At 36.7% G+C, this 21,670-nt stretch overlaps 1 protein-coding gene across 1 annotated transcript in view; it reads right to left on the bottom strand.

Annotated features, from left to right (window-relative positions):
* Positions 1 to 56: 56 nt before the first annotated feature.
* NBEAL1 (neurobeachin like 1) overlaps positions 57 to 21,670 on the bottom strand; it is a 198,761-nt gene continuing 177,147 nt past the window's right edge. The window contains exons 48-55 of the mRNA XM_037741503.1: positions 19,582 to 19,691; positions 17,589 to 17,761; positions 16,520 to 16,614; positions 11,587 to 11,703; positions 11,036 to 11,197; positions 9,317 to 9,465; positions 6,250 to 6,385; positions 57 to 1,572 (exon numbers count right to left, since the gene is read on the bottom strand). Coding sequence (XP_037597431.1) covers positions 1,471 to 1,572; positions 6,250 to 6,385; positions 9,317 to 9,465; positions 11,036 to 11,197; positions 11,587 to 11,703; positions 16,520 to 16,614; positions 17,589 to 17,761; positions 19,582 to 19,691 — 1,044 coding nt within the window. The 3' untranslated portion in view covers positions 57 to 1,470. The remainder of the gene's footprint in view (positions 1,573 to 6,249; positions 6,386 to 9,316; positions 9,466 to 11,035; positions 11,198 to 11,586; positions 11,704 to 16,519; positions 16,615 to 17,588; positions 17,762 to 19,581; positions 19,692 to 21,670) is intronic.

The raw sequence follows: 21,670 nt of genomic DNA, 5'->3' as shown, positions 1-21,670 counted from the left end.
TTTTTCCTTAATAAAACAGAAGATTTTTACTTACTAGAAAGAAAATTCTTCTATAGCTTTTTACTAGCCCTGACTCACATCAAATCAAATCTATTCAAAAGTTTCCCAAAACAGAATCATTTATTTCTTACTTTTTTTTTTTTTTTTTTAAACTCACTCAAAAGACTATAAAGAAAAGGGCACTGGATACTGTGGTCAACAAGAGAGTGAAATTGCAAAGGAATAATTTCTCTATGATTCAATTAAGAAGACAATTGGATATAAGGACATCTATGATTTGTGGAACAAAAAGAATATTATTACTTGATTTTAAAAGTTTTTTTTTTTCCTGGTCACAGATCCCTTTAAAGAAAGCCATGGAAGCATTCCATCCTGAAAATGCATTTAACATACAAAATCTCTGCAAAATTTCAAAGGGATTCACAAGCTCCCTCAAATACATAGAATCTTGGATTAAAAACACTGGTAGTTGTAAAACCTCTCTGACCCAACCCAAAAGATAATCTTACAAAAAATATCTAAGTTTAACAATGTCTTTGAATTCCAAATTAAATAAATCAGGCTTTTACTTTAAGATCTTAGTAATCAAGCATAACTTAACATTTAACATTATATAATAAAATTAGCTATAATCCTAAAACACAAAATAGAATTAAAAAAAAAAATTATTAGAGTAAAACAGTATTTGCTTAGCGAAGGAGTCAAGAAATTCTGTACTTTGCAAATGTAAATTGTGCTGCAAATGCTACTTAAAAGACCCAACTGACAAAATCACAATTAGCACTTCTGCTTAATTAAATTATTAAGGAAATACATCTGTAAAATGTATCTCTAGTTCCTCTTTTTCTACTCAGTTTTTATTATTTAAGGACAATAATAGATTTCAGTAACTTCTCATCAGTAACATACTAAGTAGTAGTAGAATGAGCTAATGTACCAGTTTCAATATTCTTATTTTACTCTTACCATGCAAACCTGTAACTTTTACTGAGTTCTGAAAATCCAAGTGTGCAACAGATACCTTTAAAATATTATCCCCAGTCAGGAGTTCAATAAATAAATTGATATATTTTTATTATAGTGGTCAGTAAATAGGAAAATGATTACTTAAGAATGTATTTAAAGCCATCTCTCTCAACTGTCCCATTATCTGTACTCTTTTGTTAGAAAAATCTTAAATTTTATCATTTGGAATAATAACCAAATTGAACCTAATTTTCTTATTTTAGAATTTTGTTTTAAAAATGGATACAATGACCTTTAGGAATGGGCCACTAAATCAAATCAAATCAAATACATTTCCATCTTAGTATAGACCAAGAATTAGTTTATATACCACAGTAAATTGTGGTTATCCTAAATGATTTTCAGGGATAAAAGCCTTGTAACATTGCGGAGTTGAGAGATATGGTTAAAGTGACAAAGCAATAAATCAGGTTTCAGTAATCGTAACAGAAAATGGAATAACAATCACTTAGAATCTTGAGTATTATATTCAGTTTCTCCAGCTGAAATCTGGCTAAGCCGCTTGCTCGATCCCCACAATTTTCGAGAGAGTTGACCTGAACGCATCTGTGTAAAGTAATACAAAGAAATGAATAAATATTAAGAAAAAATAAATAAAATTGATATATAAGACACTGATTTTGAAGAGTGAAAAGAAATAAATTTTGTTAGCAGAATTATTAGCACTTTAAAGGTTATTAATAATCGAAAAAGACAGCCAGGCATGGAGGTTCATGCCTGTAAACCCAGCACTTTGGGAGGCCAAGGTGGGCAGATCACTTGAGGTCAGGAGTTCGACACCAGAGCCTGGTCAAAATGGCACTCTCCCATCTCTACTAAAAATACAAAATTTAGCCCAGCATAGTGGTGCCCACCTGTAATCCCAGCTACTTTGGAGGCTGAGGAATGAGAATTGCTTGAACCTGAAGGCAGAGGTCGCAGTGAGCCCAGATGGCACCATTGTACTCCAGCCTAGGCATCACATCTGTCTCTCTCTCTCTCATACACACACATACACACATAATAATAATGAAAGACTTTTACATTTATTTTGTCTTTGAGAAAGGTCTAATGCCAATGTGTACATTTAAACATTTAATAGGCCAGTTATGTCAAAATTACCAGGTTCTTTTATTTTATAAATTATTAAAAATATGTATTACTTCATCAAAATAAGCTTCTCAAAAATATTTTTAAAAAAATTTTTAATAAATTTTAATTTTTTATTTTTTGTAGAGATGAGGTCTCACTATATTGCCCAGGCTGGTCTTGAACTCCTGGGCTCAAGCAATCCTCCCACCTCAGCTTCCCAAAGTCCTGGGATTACAGGTGTGAGCCACTACACTTGGCTCAAAATTATTCTTTTTCTTTTCTTTTTTTTTTTTTTTTTTTGAGATGGACTTTTGCTCGTTACCCAGGCTGGAGTGCAATGGCGCGATCTCGGCTCACCGCAACCTCCGCCTCCTGGGTTCAAGCAATTCTCCTGCCTCAGCCTCCCGAGTAGCTGGGATTACAGGTGCGCGCCACCATGCCCAGCTAATTTTTGTATTTTTAGTAGAGACGGGGTTTCACCTTGTTGACCAGGATGGTCTCGATCTCTTGACCTTGTGATCCACCCACCTGGGCCTCCCAAAGTGCTGGGATTACAGGTGTGAGCCACCGTGCCCGGCCTCAAAATTATTCTTAATTTAGCTAACAAGGCATGTAGGTTTGAAGATTTTATTTTCTTGTATTTGCAGTACTGTTAATGACAATTGCAAGGATAAGAAAGTAAAGCCAGGCGAGGTGGCTCATGCCTGTAATCCCACCACTTTGGGAGGCCGAGGTGGGCTGATCATAAGGTCAGGAGCTCGAGACCAGCCTGGTCAACATGGTGAAACCCCATCTCTACTAAAAATACAAAAATTAGCTGGGCGTGGTGGCGTGCGCCTGTAGTCTTAACTACTCGGGAGGCTGAGGCAGGAGAATTGCTTGAAACCAGGAGGCGGAGGTTGCTGTGAGCCGAGATCGTGCCACTGCACTCCAGCCTGGTGCCTGGTGATGGAACGAGACTCTGTCTCAAAAAAAAAAAAAAAAAAAAAAATTAGCTGGACGTGGTGGCAGGTGCCTGTAGTCCCAGCTACTTGAGAGGCTGAGGCAGGAGAATCACTTGAACCAAGGAGGCTGAGGTTGTAGTGAGCCAAGATCGTGCCACTACATTCCAGCCTGGGCAACATAGTGAGACTCCGTCTTAAGGGGAAAAAAAAGGAAAGTTTTGATGAAAAGAATGTAATTTTAAAATACTTTGATATAGACTTTCAAAAACTAATTAACAAGAGAATGATAAAAAGTAATGTAGAAAACAAGGAGAGCATAAGCCCCTTGAAGCCAGGAATTGCATTTTGTTCACCATTAAATTTGCATTACCTATCATCCTTCCCAGTGTATAAAAATATTAATTAAATCAATGAATAAATAAATGTCCTTTAAGTGCTTAAACATCTAGGTGGGGAGAAAAAACCCTATGGCTTCTTGTAATTACTTTCTCAAGTGCAATCTACTTTTTAATGGTGATTCCTTTTTTTTTTTTTTTTTGAGACAGGGTTGCCACCCTTTTTTAATGGTCACTTTTCCTTTTTTTTTGAGACAGAGTCTCGCTCTGTTGTCAGGCTGGAATGCAGTGACGTGATCTTGGCTCACTGCAACCTCTGCCTCCCAGGCTCAAGCGATTCTCCTGTCTCAGCCTCCCAAGTAGCTGGGACTATAGGTACGTACCACCACGCCCAGCTAATTTTTGTATTTTTAGTAGAGACAGGGTTTCACCATATTGGCCAGGATGGTCTCGCTCTCTTGACCTCATGAACCTGCCTTGGCCTCCCAAAGTGCTGGGATTACAGCTGTGAGCCACTTCGCCTGGCCTAATGGTCACTTTTCTAGGGTATATTTATTGGAGTGATAAAAGCCTCATACAAAGATACTAGTGGCTCTGGCATGCTTGCTTCGCAGCTACATTTGCAGATGTATTTTCTGAAGCCCTACTACCTTGCCGTCTGATTTATAAATAGGATTTTCACCCTAATAGAATAATATATAAAACTAGTACCTGATTAAAAATATATATTAATCACAATTTTGATGTTTTAGATAAAAATAGATATTGAAATAGAAATATCTTTTTGCAAGTAAATATCGATCTAGTTCATATTCTACATTGTAATACAGAATAAATTATATTTTAATTATACAAGATTCTAAATATTTAATTTATTAAAGTAGATCTATAATTTAGCTGATACAGCCAAAGGTGTAAAAAGATACTTTCATTAACAATTCTCACATACATACATGCTATATACAATTCAGATTCTATGTGTTGTAGCCTATATAAATCTTTCAATGAGGGCAAATTACCAAACTTATTTGGTAAATATTACAAAACATTAAGCCTATAAAATGAAGCTGCTTAGGTGCTTTGGACAATCAATTTTTTTTTTTAATCTTTTTTAAATTTTTTTTTTTGAGACAGAGTCTCGTTCTGTTCCCCAGGCTGAAGTGCAGTGGTGCAATCTTGGCTTACTGCAACCTCCGCCTAGTTCAAGAGATTCTCATGCCTTAGCCTCCCAAGTAGCTGGGATTACAGGCACCTGCTACCACACCCGGCTCATTTTTATATTTTTAGTAGAGATGGGGTTTTGCCATGTTGGCCAGGCTGGTCTTGAACTCCTGACCTCAGGTGATCCACCCACAATGGCCTCCCAAAGTGCTGGAATTACAGGCATGAGCCACCACACCCAGCTGGCCAATCAATTTTTAAAAGCAAATGTATGCACGTAATGGTAATTGCATTAAAAAATTCAGTAACATCAGAAACTGACAAACTTACTTAAGGTGACAGAAGGGTAAGCAAATTTGAAAGGCACTTGACTGAAGCACAGAAAGTGAAATACACTCAAAGAGTAAAGTTGGAGCATTATCACATTAACAGAGAATAAGACAGTATTTACTTGCGAAATATGGTAATCAAGAAACTTGGCACTGAATGGAAACATCCTTAAAATGTTTTAAATATAAGTGAAACACTGAGATATAGTGTTGCTGACATTGAGAGACTGTTGGATCTGGAATTAATTTTTTTTTTTTTTGAGACAGAGTCTTGCTCTGTTACCCAGGCTAGAGTGCAGTGGTGCAATCTTGGCTCACTGTAACCTCCAATTCCTGGGTTCAAGTGATTCTCTTGCCTCAGCCTCCTGAGCAGCTGAGATTACAGGCATATGTCAACACACCCAGCTAATTTTTGCATTTTTAGTAGAGACGGGGTTTCACCACGTTGGCCAGGCTGATCTCAAACTACTGATCTCAGGTGATCTGCCTGCCTTGGCCTCCCAAAGGGCTAGGATTACAGGTGGAGCAACCATGCCCAGACACAGTAACATTAATTGAATGATACTTTTTTGTTGTTAAAATAATATGCTAAAAAGAAAAGCATAAGGACTGAAGAAATTTCAAATATTTACTAAACAGGTTTTTTATGATCTTTAACAGGTTATTATAGCCACTGACTGTGTGATAGTAATTTCTTCCCTTGAAATAACCCCGACAGATCCCATACTGTTAGATTTCCCAGAAAACACAAACAGTGACTTAAAAAAAACTTATAATGCTTAATTTAACTATGTTATAACATAAATGATTTGGAAGAATCAGTAACTTGGAGTGTAACTACTAAGTTTTCCTGAGTGAGAGTTGGATTTATGGTATCTAATATCTAGTAATTGATAAATCATTAGCAAGTAAATTTAACTAAAGGAAACTCACTGAGAATAAGCACATATATGGGGATATTTGTAGTTACAAATAAAAAACGTTGCTTTCACAAAAGAACAACTGATAAATAGTTATGGTGGGTATCTATTAAAATTAAAAAGTAAGTAGTTTTATTGTGTGAGCCTATATTTTTTTCTTTTGTAAAGGCTCTTATGTATTGAAAATCTAAGTCATGTTCTTGAATCTAGATTTGGAATAAAATAATTTTCTTATTCACATAGAATGGTAGATAGAATTGCCAAAGGTGGGCTTTCAGTTATAACATAAACATCACTCTTGAACAATAGCTTTATCCTCTTTTTATTTACTGCCTTTTGAAAAACCAAATTTGGTTTTTAATTTGTTTATCCAAAATGGTGACTTCTGAATCAGTTGGAATGAAAGCGAACCAAAGTAATCCCCAACAGCATGAGAAGCGAAATTACTGATGCTAGGCTTTACCTCAGCTGGCTTGCCAACACCAACTACAATCAATTTGCCATCTTCTAAACCTACAAGAATATGGCTGTTTTCTTTGGTTACACAAACACAATGGATAGGCAATCGCATGGCTAACGGGTTGATGCTGAGAGTCAAGCTAAAAGAGAAAGAAAAAAAAAGACATAATTACATGGTTTTATACTGAATTCACAGAATTTTATATCTAGAAAATAATACTCATCTGGTTCTGCATTCTAATTTTACAGATGTGGGAACTTGGGTCCAGAAAGTCAGATGCACACAAGGGCCTGTACTTACAGAATTACTTAAAATACTTGATAAATAGATCTTTTCTCTATTTTTGACATCTATTTTTCTTCTAACCATAGATAATCAAACAAAATATTAATAAAGCAACCATGAACCTAAAATATAAGAATATTACCTTGACTTTCTAGAGAAGCTTACTCTTTTTTCAATTTTCCAACCCATTCTATTATTCTGCATTTCTTACATCTTATTACATTCACCATTTATCTAAGGTAAATAGTGTTTACACTCCCTTTAGAGAGATTAGAGGGAAGGTGAGAGACAAAGTAAGGAACACAACTATTACATAGTTTTCTACATGGATACTAACTAGATTCTTATCCTTAGTGCTTATCCTAAAACAGGTAGAAATAAGGTTCCTGTACCAGTCACCGTTCTCTGAGCCTCAGACTCTTAGTGGGCATTTGTTCTAGCCTTGCTCTGACCTTATCCCTGAAATGCAGCACAGTACACACCATGTTCATTGCTGTTCCTGCGTCTTTGTGCTTTATTTCCCCACGTCTTGCCTACTTCCATCTCCAAAAAAAGTCCCCCCTGTCTTTTCATCTGCATTTCAATTCCTACTAATCCTTCATCAAGACTCCTTTGATTACTCAGATCCACACTAATCCTTAATGTCTTTAAAATTCTTCTTGCACATGTAACTGGGACCATATAATTTAGCTCTTAAACCATTCACAACAGTACATAAATACTGTTATTTCTCCAACTTTTTTTTTTGAGATGGAGTCTTGCTCTATCTAGGTTGTACTCCTAGGCTGGAGTACAGTGGCATAATCCGAGCTCAGCTCACTGCAACCTCCGCCTCCTGAGTTCAAGTGATTCTCCTGCCTCAGGCTCCTGAGTAGCTGCGATTACAGGTGCCCACCACCACACCTGGTTAATTTTTGTACTTTTAGTAGAACCAGAGTTCACTATGTTGGCTAGGTGTATCTTGAACTCCTGACCTCAAATGATCCACCCACCTTTGCCTCCCAAAGTGATGGGATTACAGGTGTAAGCCACCACGTCTGGCCTCCAACTAGTCTTAAACTCCTTTAAGACCATTATTATGAGTAAGCATCACAGAATTGAACACCTAGGCACTCTTATTAAATGCTTTTTGCCTTTCAATTCATAAGTGAGAGGTAAGTAAGAAGCCCAGAAATCTTGGGCCAGGCACAGTGGCTCATGCCTGTTATCCTAGCACTTTAGGAGGCTGAGGTGGTCAGATCACTTGAGGTCAGGAGTTAGAGACCAGCCTGGCCAACATGGTGAAACCCCATCTCTACTAAAAATACAAAAATTAGCTGAGCATGGTGGTGCACATCTGTATTCCCAGCTACTCAGGAGGCTGAGGCAGGAGAATTGCTTGAACCTGGAGGTAACAGGCTGCAGTGAGCTGAGATTGTGCCACTGCATTCCAGCCTGGGTGACAGAGACTTGGTCTCAAAAAACAAAAACACATATCCACTACTCCAATATCTCTCTCCTTCACTTCATTAAATGACAACAGATTCCCCCACCAATTTTATACACACACATGCATAAGTATTTTAAATATACTCTAGTTTACCACAATTAAAAAAATTCACACAATTAAAAAAAAATTTAACACAATTAAAAAAAAAACCTTAAGTTTGTAAAAATTCAAACCATCATTTGGACAAATTTCCAAATCCATAATTCAGACTTCATACTATGAACACTGTTTTCTGGCTCTACATATTTAAAGCATTTTTTTTTTTTTTTGAGACAGGGTCTTGCTCTGTTGACCAGGCTAGAACGCAGTGGTATGATCACAGCTTACTGCAGCCTTGACCTGGGCTCAAAAAATCCTCCCACCTCACCCTCCCAAGTAGCTAGGAACATAGGCACATGCCGTCACACCCAGCTAATGATAGATACAGTGAAGTTCTTCCTCAAAAAGGAAGCCAATTAAGTCAAATAAGGCATATGCATATTTTGTCTCCTTGTCCTTTAATTTCTAAAGTCGTGATCCACTTGTTTCCTGATCAGCCTAGGCACACATGTCCTAGCTTGTAGCATATACTCCTTTCCTTATTTGGACATGTTATTGCCTTCCTAGCCTTTTTGCAAGCACTTCCTCCATTCCTTTGTTCTCCATTGTGTTTACCTATTTAGGAAAGTTTTAAGCTTTAGCCAATCAGGTTTAGTTTGGATTGTGCAGTCTGGCCCCATCCAATGGAGACTGGACACAGTAGTAGAAGCCTCATGTGTTAGGGATAAAACGCCCTCCTCTCCTTTGTTCGGGGTGCTCTGGTGGTAATCAGGCTTATAGGCAGCACCCTTCTGCAGATGTAAAATTGCCTTGTTGAGAACTTTGTTTGAGTGATCATTTTCTTTGTGGCTCCCAACTTCTATTTCTAACAGCTAATTTTTAAAGTTTTTATGCCCAGTAGAGATGAGGTCTTGCTATGTGCTCAGGTTGGTCTTAAACTCCTGGGCTCAAGCATTCCTCCCTCTTTGATCTCCCAAAGTGCTGGGATTACAGGCAGGAGATACTATGCTCAGCTTGAAAAATTGCTAATTGTGGTAAAATTTGCATAATGTAAAATTTTCTACATATATATATATTTCATTTATGAGTCCAGAAATACTTTAGCTTCTCCAATTTTTTTTGTACTTGCCAAAAGAAAAATTTTTACAATAAATGATAAACCAAAAGATTAAAAATCTTAGATTCCTGATTTTCACTCCAGGCTAGAAGTACTGCCACCTTTTCTTAAGTGATACGTCCTTAATTTTTATTACTTACCTGTGGAGATCTCTTATAGACAGGAATCCTTGTAAGCTTCCTGTGACAATGTATTCTCCAATAACACATATATCTGATACTTGTTCCTTCAGAATTTGAGACCCTAGATACTTGCCATTTATAGAAAACAGATGTAGTGCATTCTTATCCTGTAAAAAATTGAGGAAAATTAAACAATCTCAAATAAAAACTGAGTTTTTATATTACTAGTTAAAACTCTGACTATAACAGAATAATTATTCGGCTTAAAATTCTGGGATAAAAATATGGCTATATTTAAAGACCAAGTATGTAGGCAATATTACTAAAGTGATTTCAAATCAGACTGCCAAGTAAATATTAAATGAGAATTCTCATTCCTCCCAAAAAAGAATTAACATCTTATTCAGCCCTCCACAAAACCCTACATTCTTAAAACAAAAGAAAAAAAAATATTTATTTATTTATTTATTTATTTGGAGACCGGGTCTTGCTCTTGTCTCCCAGGCTAGAGTGAGACAGCATGATCTCGGCTTACTTCAACGTCTACCTCCTGGGTTCAAGCAATTCTCCTGCCTCAGCCTCCCGAGTAGCTGGGATTACAGATGTGCACCACCATGCCCAGCTAATTTTTGTATTTTTGGTAGAGACGGGGTTTCACTATGTTGGCCAGACTGGTCTCAAACTCCTGACCTCAGGTGATCTACCTGCCTCAGGCATGAGCCACCAGGCCTGGCCCCCGAATATTCTTACTTAATATTGAAAAAGCTTAGGCTGAGCATGGTGGCTCATGTCTGTAATCCCAGTGCGTTGGGAGGCCAAACCAGGAGGATTGCTTGAGTCCAGGAGTTTGAGACCAGCCTAGGCAACATAGGGAGACCTCGGCTCTACCAAAAATTTTAAAAAACTAGCCAGGTGTGGTGGCACATGCTGGCAGTCCCAGTTACTGAGGGCGCTGAGGTGGGAGGATCACTTGAGCTCTAGAGTTAGAGGCCAAAGGGAGCTATAATTGCATCATTGCACACCAGCCTAAGCAATAGAATGAGATTCTATCTCAAAAAAATAAAAAATAAGGACTGGCATGGTGGCTCATGTCTGTAATCCCAGCACTTTGGGAGGCCAAGGCAGGCGGATCCCCTGAGGTCAGGAATTTAAGACCAGCCTGGCCAACATGGTGAAACCCCACCTCTACCAAATATACAAAAATTAGCTGGACATTGTGGCGTGTGCCTGTAATCCCAGCTACTCGGGAGGCTGAGGCAGAAGAATTGCCTGAACCTGGGAGGCGGAGGTTAAAATTAGCCGAGATCGCACTATTGCACTCCAGCCTGGGCAACAGAGTAAGACATACACACAATCAATCAATCAATCAACCATGATGTCACTGAAAGGAAACAAACATAAAATTGAGGGCTTGTTTATTTATACCCTGCCTTATGCAAAAGGAATTTCAGTTGGCTATCGTTTCCACTTTCCGATTAAGCTTATAAAATCTTATATAATCAGAAATTATGTTGAAATCATATATTACACAGGTCAACAGAAATCCCGAAAATAAAATACTAATGTGAGGCTACGATTGTGGAAGATGTCCATCTAATGTTATTAAACGAACTGAATGATGAATGAAAAACATCTTTAAAATGGTGTTCTATCTTTCTTCAAAAAACCTCATCTATAATGTGGGAGGGAACAATACGCTATTAGGAGTCTACCTCTATTGCATGAAAGGTCATATACCTTGAGGGTGGTCTTTTCCTCAGTGCTGGAGTAGATAACAATATGTCCTTCCCAAGATATAGCCAAATTGGGAATGGTCGGGAACGGTGAACTTTCACAAGGTGGTCGTAACGTCCTCATGTACTGACCTTTCTGAATGGTATGTATAATCACAGTTCCATCCTACACACAGAAAATTCCAGAAAATGAAAAAGACAAAGAAAAAAAAAACAGCAAAAAAGAATAAAAGTAGAATGGGCCAGATAAAGAAATGCGGAAAAGGAACTGAGAAAATGATTATTCCATCAAGAATATATGTACCTTAGGAAAAATTCCCACCTTGAAATTTCAAATCGTATTTTATTTCCTAGAATGCCCTCTTGCCTTAAATAATAAAACCAATAAAATCCCAAAATAGCATTCAGTTTTTTCTTTCTTTTGCAAAGTCCTATACAAATATGGTATAATATTTCAATATTTTTATCAATTGCTCTGAAAAACTTTTTAGTTATAAATGTTGCTAATAAATTTGTAGATAAAATAATTAGTATTTCTTAAAGGTGAAATCTTACCCTCGATCCTGACACCGCCATGTCTAGCTCAGTGCTGATGCTGACACTCAATACCTCATCGGTGTGTCCATAAAGAATCTGAAAAGGTTTAGATGCTAAGCCCACAGGAACACCTCCCTAATAATAAAAGAGAAAAGCAAAGGTAAAGGTGGCTTTGTTTCCTGTTTTTCACAAGGTTCATATTGCATTTAAATGTTCTAATCACAAACTAACATTGCAACTAGTTACAACCACTGAGTCTATTCATAGTAGTACTTATTCTTACAGTACCACTTGGATTTCTGAATTATTCTCCATCTTGAAGTTCAAAAACTTAAATTGTAGCATTGTTGACAGTCTTGGATTAATTTTTCCAAGTATGTTATTTCCCCTTTTAATCTACAGATTTATTCTTCCTTAACTTCAAATAAACTTTTTGTGTTATATCTCTGAATAACTTTAGTTTTTTGAGGCAGGGTCTCATTCTGTTGTCCAGGCTTACTGTATCCTTAACCTCCTGGACTCAACTGATCTTCCCACCTCAGCCTCCCTGAATAACTGGGACCACAGGCATGTGCCATCATGCCTGGCTAATTAAAAAAAATTTTTTTTTGTAGAGATAAGGGGTCTTGCCATGTTGCCCAGGCTGGTCTCGAACTCCTGGGCTCACGCAATTCTTCAGTTTCAGCCTCTCAAAGTGCTGCGATTATAGGCATGAGCCACCACGTCTGGCTGAATAATTTTTCCATTTATTCGGATTGCTACTTCAGGGACATAAATTACCTTTATGCTGACTGTCTTTGATTTTATAGTTATCATTCTTTCTCTAAGTTCTTTAAAGTTATCTTTTTATTGGCTTTCACTTTGATTACATCTTTTTTTTCCATGCCACTAATTTGGTTTTCAGCCACATCAAATCTCTTTCTTCTTTCTGCTTCAGGTTTATTTATGTTTGTACCTGTATTTTTTTATAGGTCTTGGCTGTAGCCTTTTAAAAAAACATTTGTGAGGCTGGGTGTGGTTGCTCACACCTGTAATCCCAGCACTTTGAAAGGCCAAGGCGGGTGGATCACAAAGTCAGGAGTTCAAGACCAGCCTGGCCAATATGGTGAAATCCCACATCTACTAAAAATACAAAAAATTAGCTGGGTGTGGTGGCGCATACCTGTAGTCCCAGCTACTCATGAGGATGAGGCAGAAGAATCACTTGAACCAGGGAGGTGGAGGTTGCAGTGAGCTGTGATCACACCACTGCATTCCAGCCTGGGCAACTGCAAGACTCCGTCTCAAATAAAAAAAAATTTGTGGGTACGCAGTAGGTATATATATTTACAGAATATGTAATGGTATTGGTTTTAATCTCAGCTTGATTCTTCTGCAACCTTCATTTACATCTTATGATGCTATTTTATAATGTCATCTTTATCTTCCATTTTATTGAACTGTTTTTCTTATGTTTTCCTAACAACACAATTGTATTGCAAAAAAATTGCTCTTTGAATTATTGTCCAGAAGATTCTTTCTTCATGTCTTTAGCATGCTTTGTCATTAGCATACAAATAGTTGTATATTATTTGTTTTATCTGAATAGTTGCTATTTGTATATGTGATTATCCTAGACAACTCTGCCCAGACATTCTACCTGTTCCATACAGTGTACATTAATTTCCCTTGACATTCTGCTACCTGTGACAAATTTGTCTTTTCCTGTGAATAACAGTCTGAGTGATTAGTGCGCTATATTTAACTTATAAAAAACTCAGGTAATTCCTACACTATGGAAGTAATTCCAGTTCTAGAGAAAGAGGAGCCCTTCTTGAATTTAGTTGGTAAAGACTGAGTATCCCCATACAAAACATGATAAAGATAGAACAAAAAGATCTATTTTACTTAAGAATAGAGAAATCGGCTGGGCGCAGTGGCTCAAGCCTTTAATCCCAGCACTTTGGGAGGCCGAGGTGGGTGGATCACCTGAGGTTGAGAGTTCAAGACCAGTCTGAGCAACATAGAGAAACCCTGTCTCTACTAAAAATACAAAATTAGCTGGGTGTGGTGGCACGCGCCTGTAATCCCAGCTACTCAGAAGGCTGAGGCAGGAGAATCACTTGAATCCAGGAGGTAGTGGTTGCAGTTAGCTGAGATTGAACCATTGTACTCCAGCCTGGGCAACAAGAGTGAAACTCCATCTCAAAGAAAGAAAGAAAGAAAGAAAGAAAGAAAGAAAGAAAGAAAGAAAGAAAGACAGACGGAAGGAAGGAAGGAAGGAAGGAAGGAAGGGAAAAAAAAAAAAAAAGAAAGAAAGAAAAAGAGTAGAGAAATTATTAAAGTACTAGCTAATAAGATACAACAGTAAAGTGTAATAACAATACAATATGCCATAAATTATGTGGGTTTATTATAAAAATTCAAGGATGGTTCAAACCTAGGAAATTTCTCAACATAATACATTATTATCAAGAAAAAGAGAAAAACCATATATAAGATAAACTGGGAAAAACAGCTGTAAAGAACATTATGGGAATATAAAATTAGAACATAGACTGTTGATTAGCTAATGGTATGGTATAAATGTTAAGCATTCTGATGTTGATAACTTCACTGGGGTTATGTATAAGATTGTCTTTATCTTAGAAAATACACACTGACGTGTTTAGGAATAAAGGAACATGGTATCTCCAACTTTCAAATGGCTAAAAAAATAAGATGCTGTAAGATGGAGATACTAAAAGTGACTGCTAAGACACATGATACAAAATATACTATATTTTGCCAATTTTTTACAAGTTTAACATTTGATTAAAACTATAAAGTTATCAAAATAAAAAAATAATAGAAGGACGCTAAATACATAAATGTGAAAAACACAACTAGTGAAACCTAACAGCAAACACTATACAATCTGAAGGCATTTTCATCAAAATTAGACAAAGGATGCTCATTATAATTTTGCCTACCTTATTGTATTAGCTAATAATGTAATGTAAGAAAATGAAATAATTAGTATATTAGAAGATAAAGCAAATCACTTTTATTTTCAGATCACATGATTGTATTACCTACCTTATTTTAAGAAAATCCAAGAAATACTAATAACCATGAGAGTTGATAAGAGGATTTGGCAAAGTAATTGGATATAAGATAATTGTACAGAAATCAGTCAAATCACTAAAGTTTTTCTTTATACTAGCAATAATCAGAAGTGAAAATGATTTTTAAAACCCCACTAAAAATAGTAATAAAAAATGATAATTATAAGTAAATATCACAAGGTATGGGATCTAAATGAAAAAGTTAGAAAGAAATTTTATCAAAGGACATAAAAAGGACCTGAAACAAACATGGAAAGACACTTTGTATTTCTGTAAATAAATAGCTTTAAAAATATGCCAATTTATTCGGAGGCCACGGTGGGCAGATCACTTGAGCACAGGTGTTCAAAACCAGCCTGGGTAACGTGGCAGAGACAATCATTTGTCTCTACTAAAAATACAAAAACTAGCCAGGTGTGGTGGTACATGCCTGGAGTCCCAGCTACTTGGGAGTCTGAGAAGCGAGGATCGCTTGAGCCTGAGAGGTCAAGGCCGCAGTGAGCCATAATTGTGCCACCGCACTCCAGCATGGATGATAGTGAGACCTTGTCTCAAACAAAACAAAACAAAACACCCCAAAACTCAACCCAAATTAACATATAAATTAAATACAATTTCAGTAAGACTAAAATGGAGTTTTTAAAAAAGAGGGTATGGTTAAAACATAAGTTCATATGTAAGAATAAATACCTACGTAAGACTAGCTGAGAAATTACATTTTAAGTGCAAATGATGAAGAGTCTAGAAAAAGATCTAATTCAGTGGGTAAAGGTGACTTACTTAATAATTTATGCTGACATAAATGGCTTCCTATTTAGAAGTAAACAAACCCTTATACGATATAGAGAAATAATTATCAATAAAGATTATAATATAAGAAATAAAACCAAAAAAATTAGAAGAAAACAAATTTTTTTGAGACAGAATCTTGCTCTTTAACCCAGGCTGGAGTGCAGTGGCAGGATCTCAGCTCACTGCAGCCTCTGCTTCCCTGGCTCAAGCAATCCTCCCTCCTCAGCCTCCCATGTATTGCAGCTAGGACTATAGGTATGTGCCACCATGCTCTGCTAGATTTTTACATGGAAGAAAATTTCTAGATACTTTTTATAAATTTGGAGTGGGAGAAAGCCTGTTAATTAAGACAATGTAGAAAACATAGAAGCTGGCTGGGCACGGTGGCTCACGCCTGTAATCCCAGAACTTTGGGAAGCTGAGGTGGGCGGATCACTGAAGGTCAGGAGTTTGAGACCAGCCTGGCCAACATGGTGAAACACCATTTCTGCCAAAAATACAAAGAAAAAAAAGATTAGCCAGGTGTGGTGGCACGCGCCTGTAATCCCAGCTACATGGGAGGCTAAGGCAGGAGAATCGCTTGAACCCAGGAGGCAGAGGTTGCAGTAAGCCGAGATCACGCCATTGCACTCCAGCCTGGGTAACAGAGTGAGACTCCATCTGAAAAAAGAAAAGAAAACAGAAGCTATTTAACAAAAATGATACTTCCTGGACCAATATTATTAGGAGAATGCAATAAGGTTGATGAAAACGATAAATCTATAATTTCTAGTAGTCCCACAAGAAAGAACGTAGAAATGTTACTATACTAATAAGACAATAAAAATAATTACTGTTTTCCTAGGAGAGGTAAAAAGGAAGAATCTTTGGAAAGCAATAGTGAATAAGTAACGAATCAGACAGTAAACCTAGGAAAAAGTGTAGTGATTTGGACAGGACAAAATGTGGATAAAAAGAATACAAAGGAGCTCAGTCACTGCCAGAAAACAATTTGATGTCTTAGCAGAAGATTTTGCTAGTATTCTCAGGGTGTATCTCTGATCTAAACCAAGAACATTTAAATATGTGACTACCTGTTGTGTTATTTGCCATATCATACATGTAGTATCTCTGGAACCAGAAATCAAATGCATTCCATAGTAATCTGTAGCCAAGCAAGTCACAATATCTGTAAGAAAAGGAATAAAATAAAATGAATGTCTCGTTTTGCTAGAATAGAACTTTAAGAGCAATTTTTGTTAATGTTCTAACTATTCCTAAAGCAGTCATACCAAAAGGGAGGAATGTAGGCATTACTGGAAAAGCATTGGGGAAGAGTGACATAGGAAAGCAGCAGTGTCAAAATCATGTTGGAGAGCTCTCTTTGAAATCACCCTTCTTTGGGGATGAGAAGTAGACATGCAGTATGGGGAATGACTACCACAATCTTAGGAGGAGGTTAGATAGTTTGAGATAGATCTCCAGTTAATTTTCATATGCTTCTTTGCTTTCTCATCCGCATTCACCTTCTACTCCCATTGGGAATTGTTATCCTATAAAATATGAGTCCTTAGAAAAACTATACATACTATACTATAAATTCACAATACAAAATATATTTTTTTAAACTATAAACAGCTGAGCTAAGTGATATCTTAGAACTGACTGGTACAGAATGGGCAGCAAACTCCATTTTCCTTTCCTGACAGGTTTATAGAAAAAAATCTACTCAATGTTTTATTCTTATATTGAAGACTGAGACACTAAGAAGTAGCAAGTTAAAACTACATTCAAGAATTTTATGACTCTCATGTTTAACTGTTAACATAGTAATAGGGCAGTTGATGTCTTATTAAATGACAGCAGATTTTGCTACCATTTTGTCTTAAAATTCTTACCTTTATCACCCATTAAAAAAAAAAACAAAACTTAGCCTAACGTTTTCCAGATACTATGAAGCTGTATTAAATATATATGGTGCTTTATTATATCCAAAATACATGAGATACTCCTATAGAAAGCATATATTTATAATCCTACATAATCACAAAGTTCACTCAGCTTCAAAGGTAAAATTTAGTGCTCTTTACAAGGAGCATGTGCTACTTTTATAGTTAAGAAAAAAAAATTGGGGGGTGTTCTTGGAAAAAAGTTAATGCTTACCCATATGCCGGATGATGTGAGAGATAATTTTGCCTTTTGTAAGTGACATCACTTGAATGCTATTATCCCAGTATCCAGCACTGAAGAGCAACTTTGCATCATGTGATACTACAAATAGCTTAGAAGTGACCTCTAGCCCAGGAGCAAAAGGACCATTCATGCTGCGCTGAGTTCTGTAAACACAAATATTAGACTTTTCCTTAAAAGATCACTTACACTCATATAAACTATTCTTTTTAAACATTTCTAAAAAAGAAATAAAAAATTAGTCCCAAATGTCCTATTTGAAATGTCTATTAATAAATGACAGACTTTCAGAAAATGTGTTATCTCACTATAATATTTTTTATAAAATAAGAATATATATAATAGTCTTAAGTGCTAAGCAAAAAAAGTTGCGATCAGTGGAAGTGTGAAAAAAAGCTTCAATCCTGGCTTTCAATGACAACTGAATACAACTGGTGATTTTGTAAATGGCAGCCTTAAAGTTTAAAGGCAAGACAGGATATGCCAGGACTAGGAATATCAGAAATAAACTTAAACCAGGGATGTACTACACAAGGTGATGCATAAGAGATAAATCAAGCAGATAAGTGGGTATCTAACAACACTTATGATGACTGTTCTCCATTCGAACCAAAGCAAGCATGCTGATTTTATCAGCTTCCAAGTGCAATACCTATGAGCTTAGCCAATCTAGATTCTGCAGAAAGACAAGTGATTGCACTTCAGCGTGTATACAGAAAATACACACACAGCAATTCTCATACTCTAGCTATAAAACTTTATTATTCAATATTCATTTGCTGAGAATATGCTTCTTACAAAACATTATAGTACTATGGGGATAAGAAAGAAAAAAAGACATTGCCCCTAATCTTAGGGAGTTGTATTCTAGTTGAGGAAGACAAAGATATGATAACAATTATATCATTATTGTTTTAAAATATATGGTATAATGTGACCCTCAAGACTGAATGTGATTTTCAAATTTTATTTTAATTTTAGTTTTTTTGAGACGGAGTCTCGATCTGTTGTCCAAGCTGTAGTGCAGTGGCGCAATCTCAAATCACTGCAACCTCTGTCTCCTGGGTTCAAGCGATTCTCCTGTCTCAGCCTCCCAAGTAGCTTGAATTACAGGTGCTAACTACAATGACTGGCTAATTTTTGTATTTTTAGTAGAGACGGGGTTTTGCCATGTTGGCCAGGCTGGTCTTGAACTCCTGACCTCGGGTGATCTACATGCCTCAGCCTCCTCAGTGCTGGGATTACAGGCATGAGCTACTGTGCCTGGTCATGAATGTGATTTAACTAGGAAAAAATATAAGCAAACAAATAGTTAGGATAACTCAGTGTAAGGGAAGCACAGCTTTAAGTTAGAACATAACTTTTAAAGATCAAAATACATAGGTTTTATTTTTAAATAAGGTAGAATGAAATTACAAGGAAGTCTATTATTCCTAATGTAATTTATTTCTATAACTGATATTATGGAAATTAAGTTTATATTTAAACCAATATAAATTCAGGATAGAACTTAAAAATAAGGGAAGGCTGGGGAGGGGAGGGTATGGAGAGGGGAAGGAAGGAAGGAAGGAAGAAGAGATAGTTTGATCTCAAAACATTACTTTCAGGGCAAGGAAGGGTGGCTGATGCCTGTAATCCCAGCACTTTGGGAGGCTGAGGTAGGCATATCATTTGAGGTCAGGAGTTTGAGACCAGTCTGGCCAACATGGTGAAACCCGAGCTCTACTTAAAAAAAAAAAAAAAAAAAAAAAAAATTAGCCAGAGAATCACTCGAGCCTGGGAGGCAGAGGTTGCAGTGAGTCGAGCTTGTGCCACTGCACTCCAGCCTGGGTGTCGGAGTGACACTCTTCTCAAAAAAACAAAAAACATTACTTTCAGAATAACATGAATCAATTAATCCAGTTGTTTTTTCCTGGCAATAAGGTACCTGGTATAGCTGTTTTGCTTTAAATATTCATTTACTTACTTTGGATTTGTCACAGTTTGATCCTTGATGAATGTAAAGTAATTAGAAATGTTTCTGTCATAAGGCAACCATCCATGGGTTCCAATAACATAATTCATACTTATTGTTATCTGGAGAAGAACATATGAAGACTCAAATTAAATGAAAGATTAAGGAAAGCAGCACAGAATAACCTGGAATAGCCAGATGCTCATATGACACTGGCATTTATCACTCAGGGAATACTGTAAGACTGTTTACTTCAAACACAAAACTCATTAAGAACATTTTAAAATAATTCAAACAGAAAAAGCTCTTTGTTTACCTTTTGTTTTTTGAGCCAGGGTTTCACTCTGGTGCTCAAGCTGGAGTACAGTGACATGATCTCGACTCACTGCAACCTTCAGGCATGTGCCACCATGCCTGGCTAATTTTTGTATTTTTTGTAGAGACATGGTTTCATCATGTTGCCCAAGCTAGTCTCCAACTCCTGGCCTCTCACCTCGGCCTCCCAAAGTGCTGGGATGACAGGCATGAGCCATCACACTTGGCCTTGTTTATCTTATTGTAAGAAGACTTGTCCAAATTTTTTTTTTTTTTTGAGATAGGGTCTTACTCTGTCACCTAGGTTGGAGTGCAGTGGGATGATCACAGCTCACTTCAACCTCCTGGGCTCAAGCAATCCTCTGACCTCAGCCTCCTGAGTAGCTGGGACCACAGGCATGCACCACCACGCCTGGTTAATTTTTTGTATTCTTGGTAGACATGGGGTTTTGCCATGTTGCCCAGACGGGCCTCGAACTTCTAAGCTCAAGCAATCCATCTACCTCAGCCTCTCAAAGTGCTGGGATTACAGGTGTGAGCCACTGTGCTCGGCCCAATTTGTCTTTCTTTAGGAAGATTATTTTTTCTCATGATTTCTCAAAGTTTATTAGCACTTACTAGCTGGCAGTTGGAAGAAATTCAGGCACCAGTCTTACCATAAAAATATAGTATATATCATTTAGAACATAAATCAGAAACAGAATTTACAATGAATTGTTAAGGTTTCCTTGTAGTGACAGTCATAGTGAGTATAAGTTCTCTTCAAAACAAAAAGCTCTTATCCTCTTGATTATAAAAGTAACAGTGACCTCCCCCACAAAGGAAATTCTGGTAATTTTAAAAAAACATAGGCACTTTGTGAGGCTCAGGTGGGAGGATCACTTGGGCTCAGGAGTTTGATACTAGCCTGGGCAACATGGCAAAACCTGATCTCTACAAATAAATACAAAAATTAGCCAACCACGGTGGTGTGTACCTGCAGTCCCAGCTACTCAGGAGGCTGAGGTGGAAGGGTCACCTGAGCCCAGGAGGTCAAGGTTACAGTGAGCTGTGATCGGCATGCCAGCCTGGGTGACAATGTTGCCCAAGCTGGTCTTGAACTCCTGACCTCATGTGATCTGCCCACCTTGGCCTCCCAAAGTGCTGGGATTATAGGCATGAGCCACTGTGCCCAGCCTATTTTTGTATATCTTTTTAGATTTTATATTTCTGAACAAACACAATATGTGTAATTCCAAAAATAGGTCAAATTCTGGATCTCTACTATTCACTGTGTTATACTCAATTTTTTATTATTTCTAAATGACAAAATTAAAATAAGACAGATCTAGGTTTGGTCTCTGTGCCAAGGTCCCAGATCCCTTATTCACTATCTGTGTGACCTTGGACAAGTTATTTCCCTGAGTTTTAACTTCTTATCTATAGAAGGGAAATAATTAATAGTGTTTATCTCACAAGATTGTTAGATGATTCAATAAAAATTCATGTTAAATACTCACTAAAGTGTCCTGCATGTACATCTTAATTCTGTATTATTTCTTATCATTATTATAGTCTCACAATAAATTTTAATACAAAATGTTATCCCCTATTTTTCTTATATAAAATTTCCTGGTTATTTTTACATATTTATTCTTCCAGATAAACTTTAGAATTACAGTAACTACATAAAATAAAAGCTGTTTAAACAGAAGTTATGTTTCTATACTTGGTCAAATTAATTCTACAAAAATTTTCTCTATTTTAAAAATGTGTCTTTTTTTTTTTTTTTTTTTTTTTTTTTTTT

This window comes from Cebus imitator, unplaced genomic scaffold, assembly GCF_001604975.1.
Source record: "Cebus imitator isolate Cc_AM_T3 unplaced genomic scaffold, Cebus_imitator-1.0 Scaffold101, whole genome shotgun sequence".
NCBI lineage: Eukaryota > Metazoa > Chordata > Mammalia > Primates > Cebidae > Cebus > Cebus imitator.
Note: the sequence above shows the minus strand (reverse complement) of the source record. Positions and strands in the feature narration are given on the sequence as shown.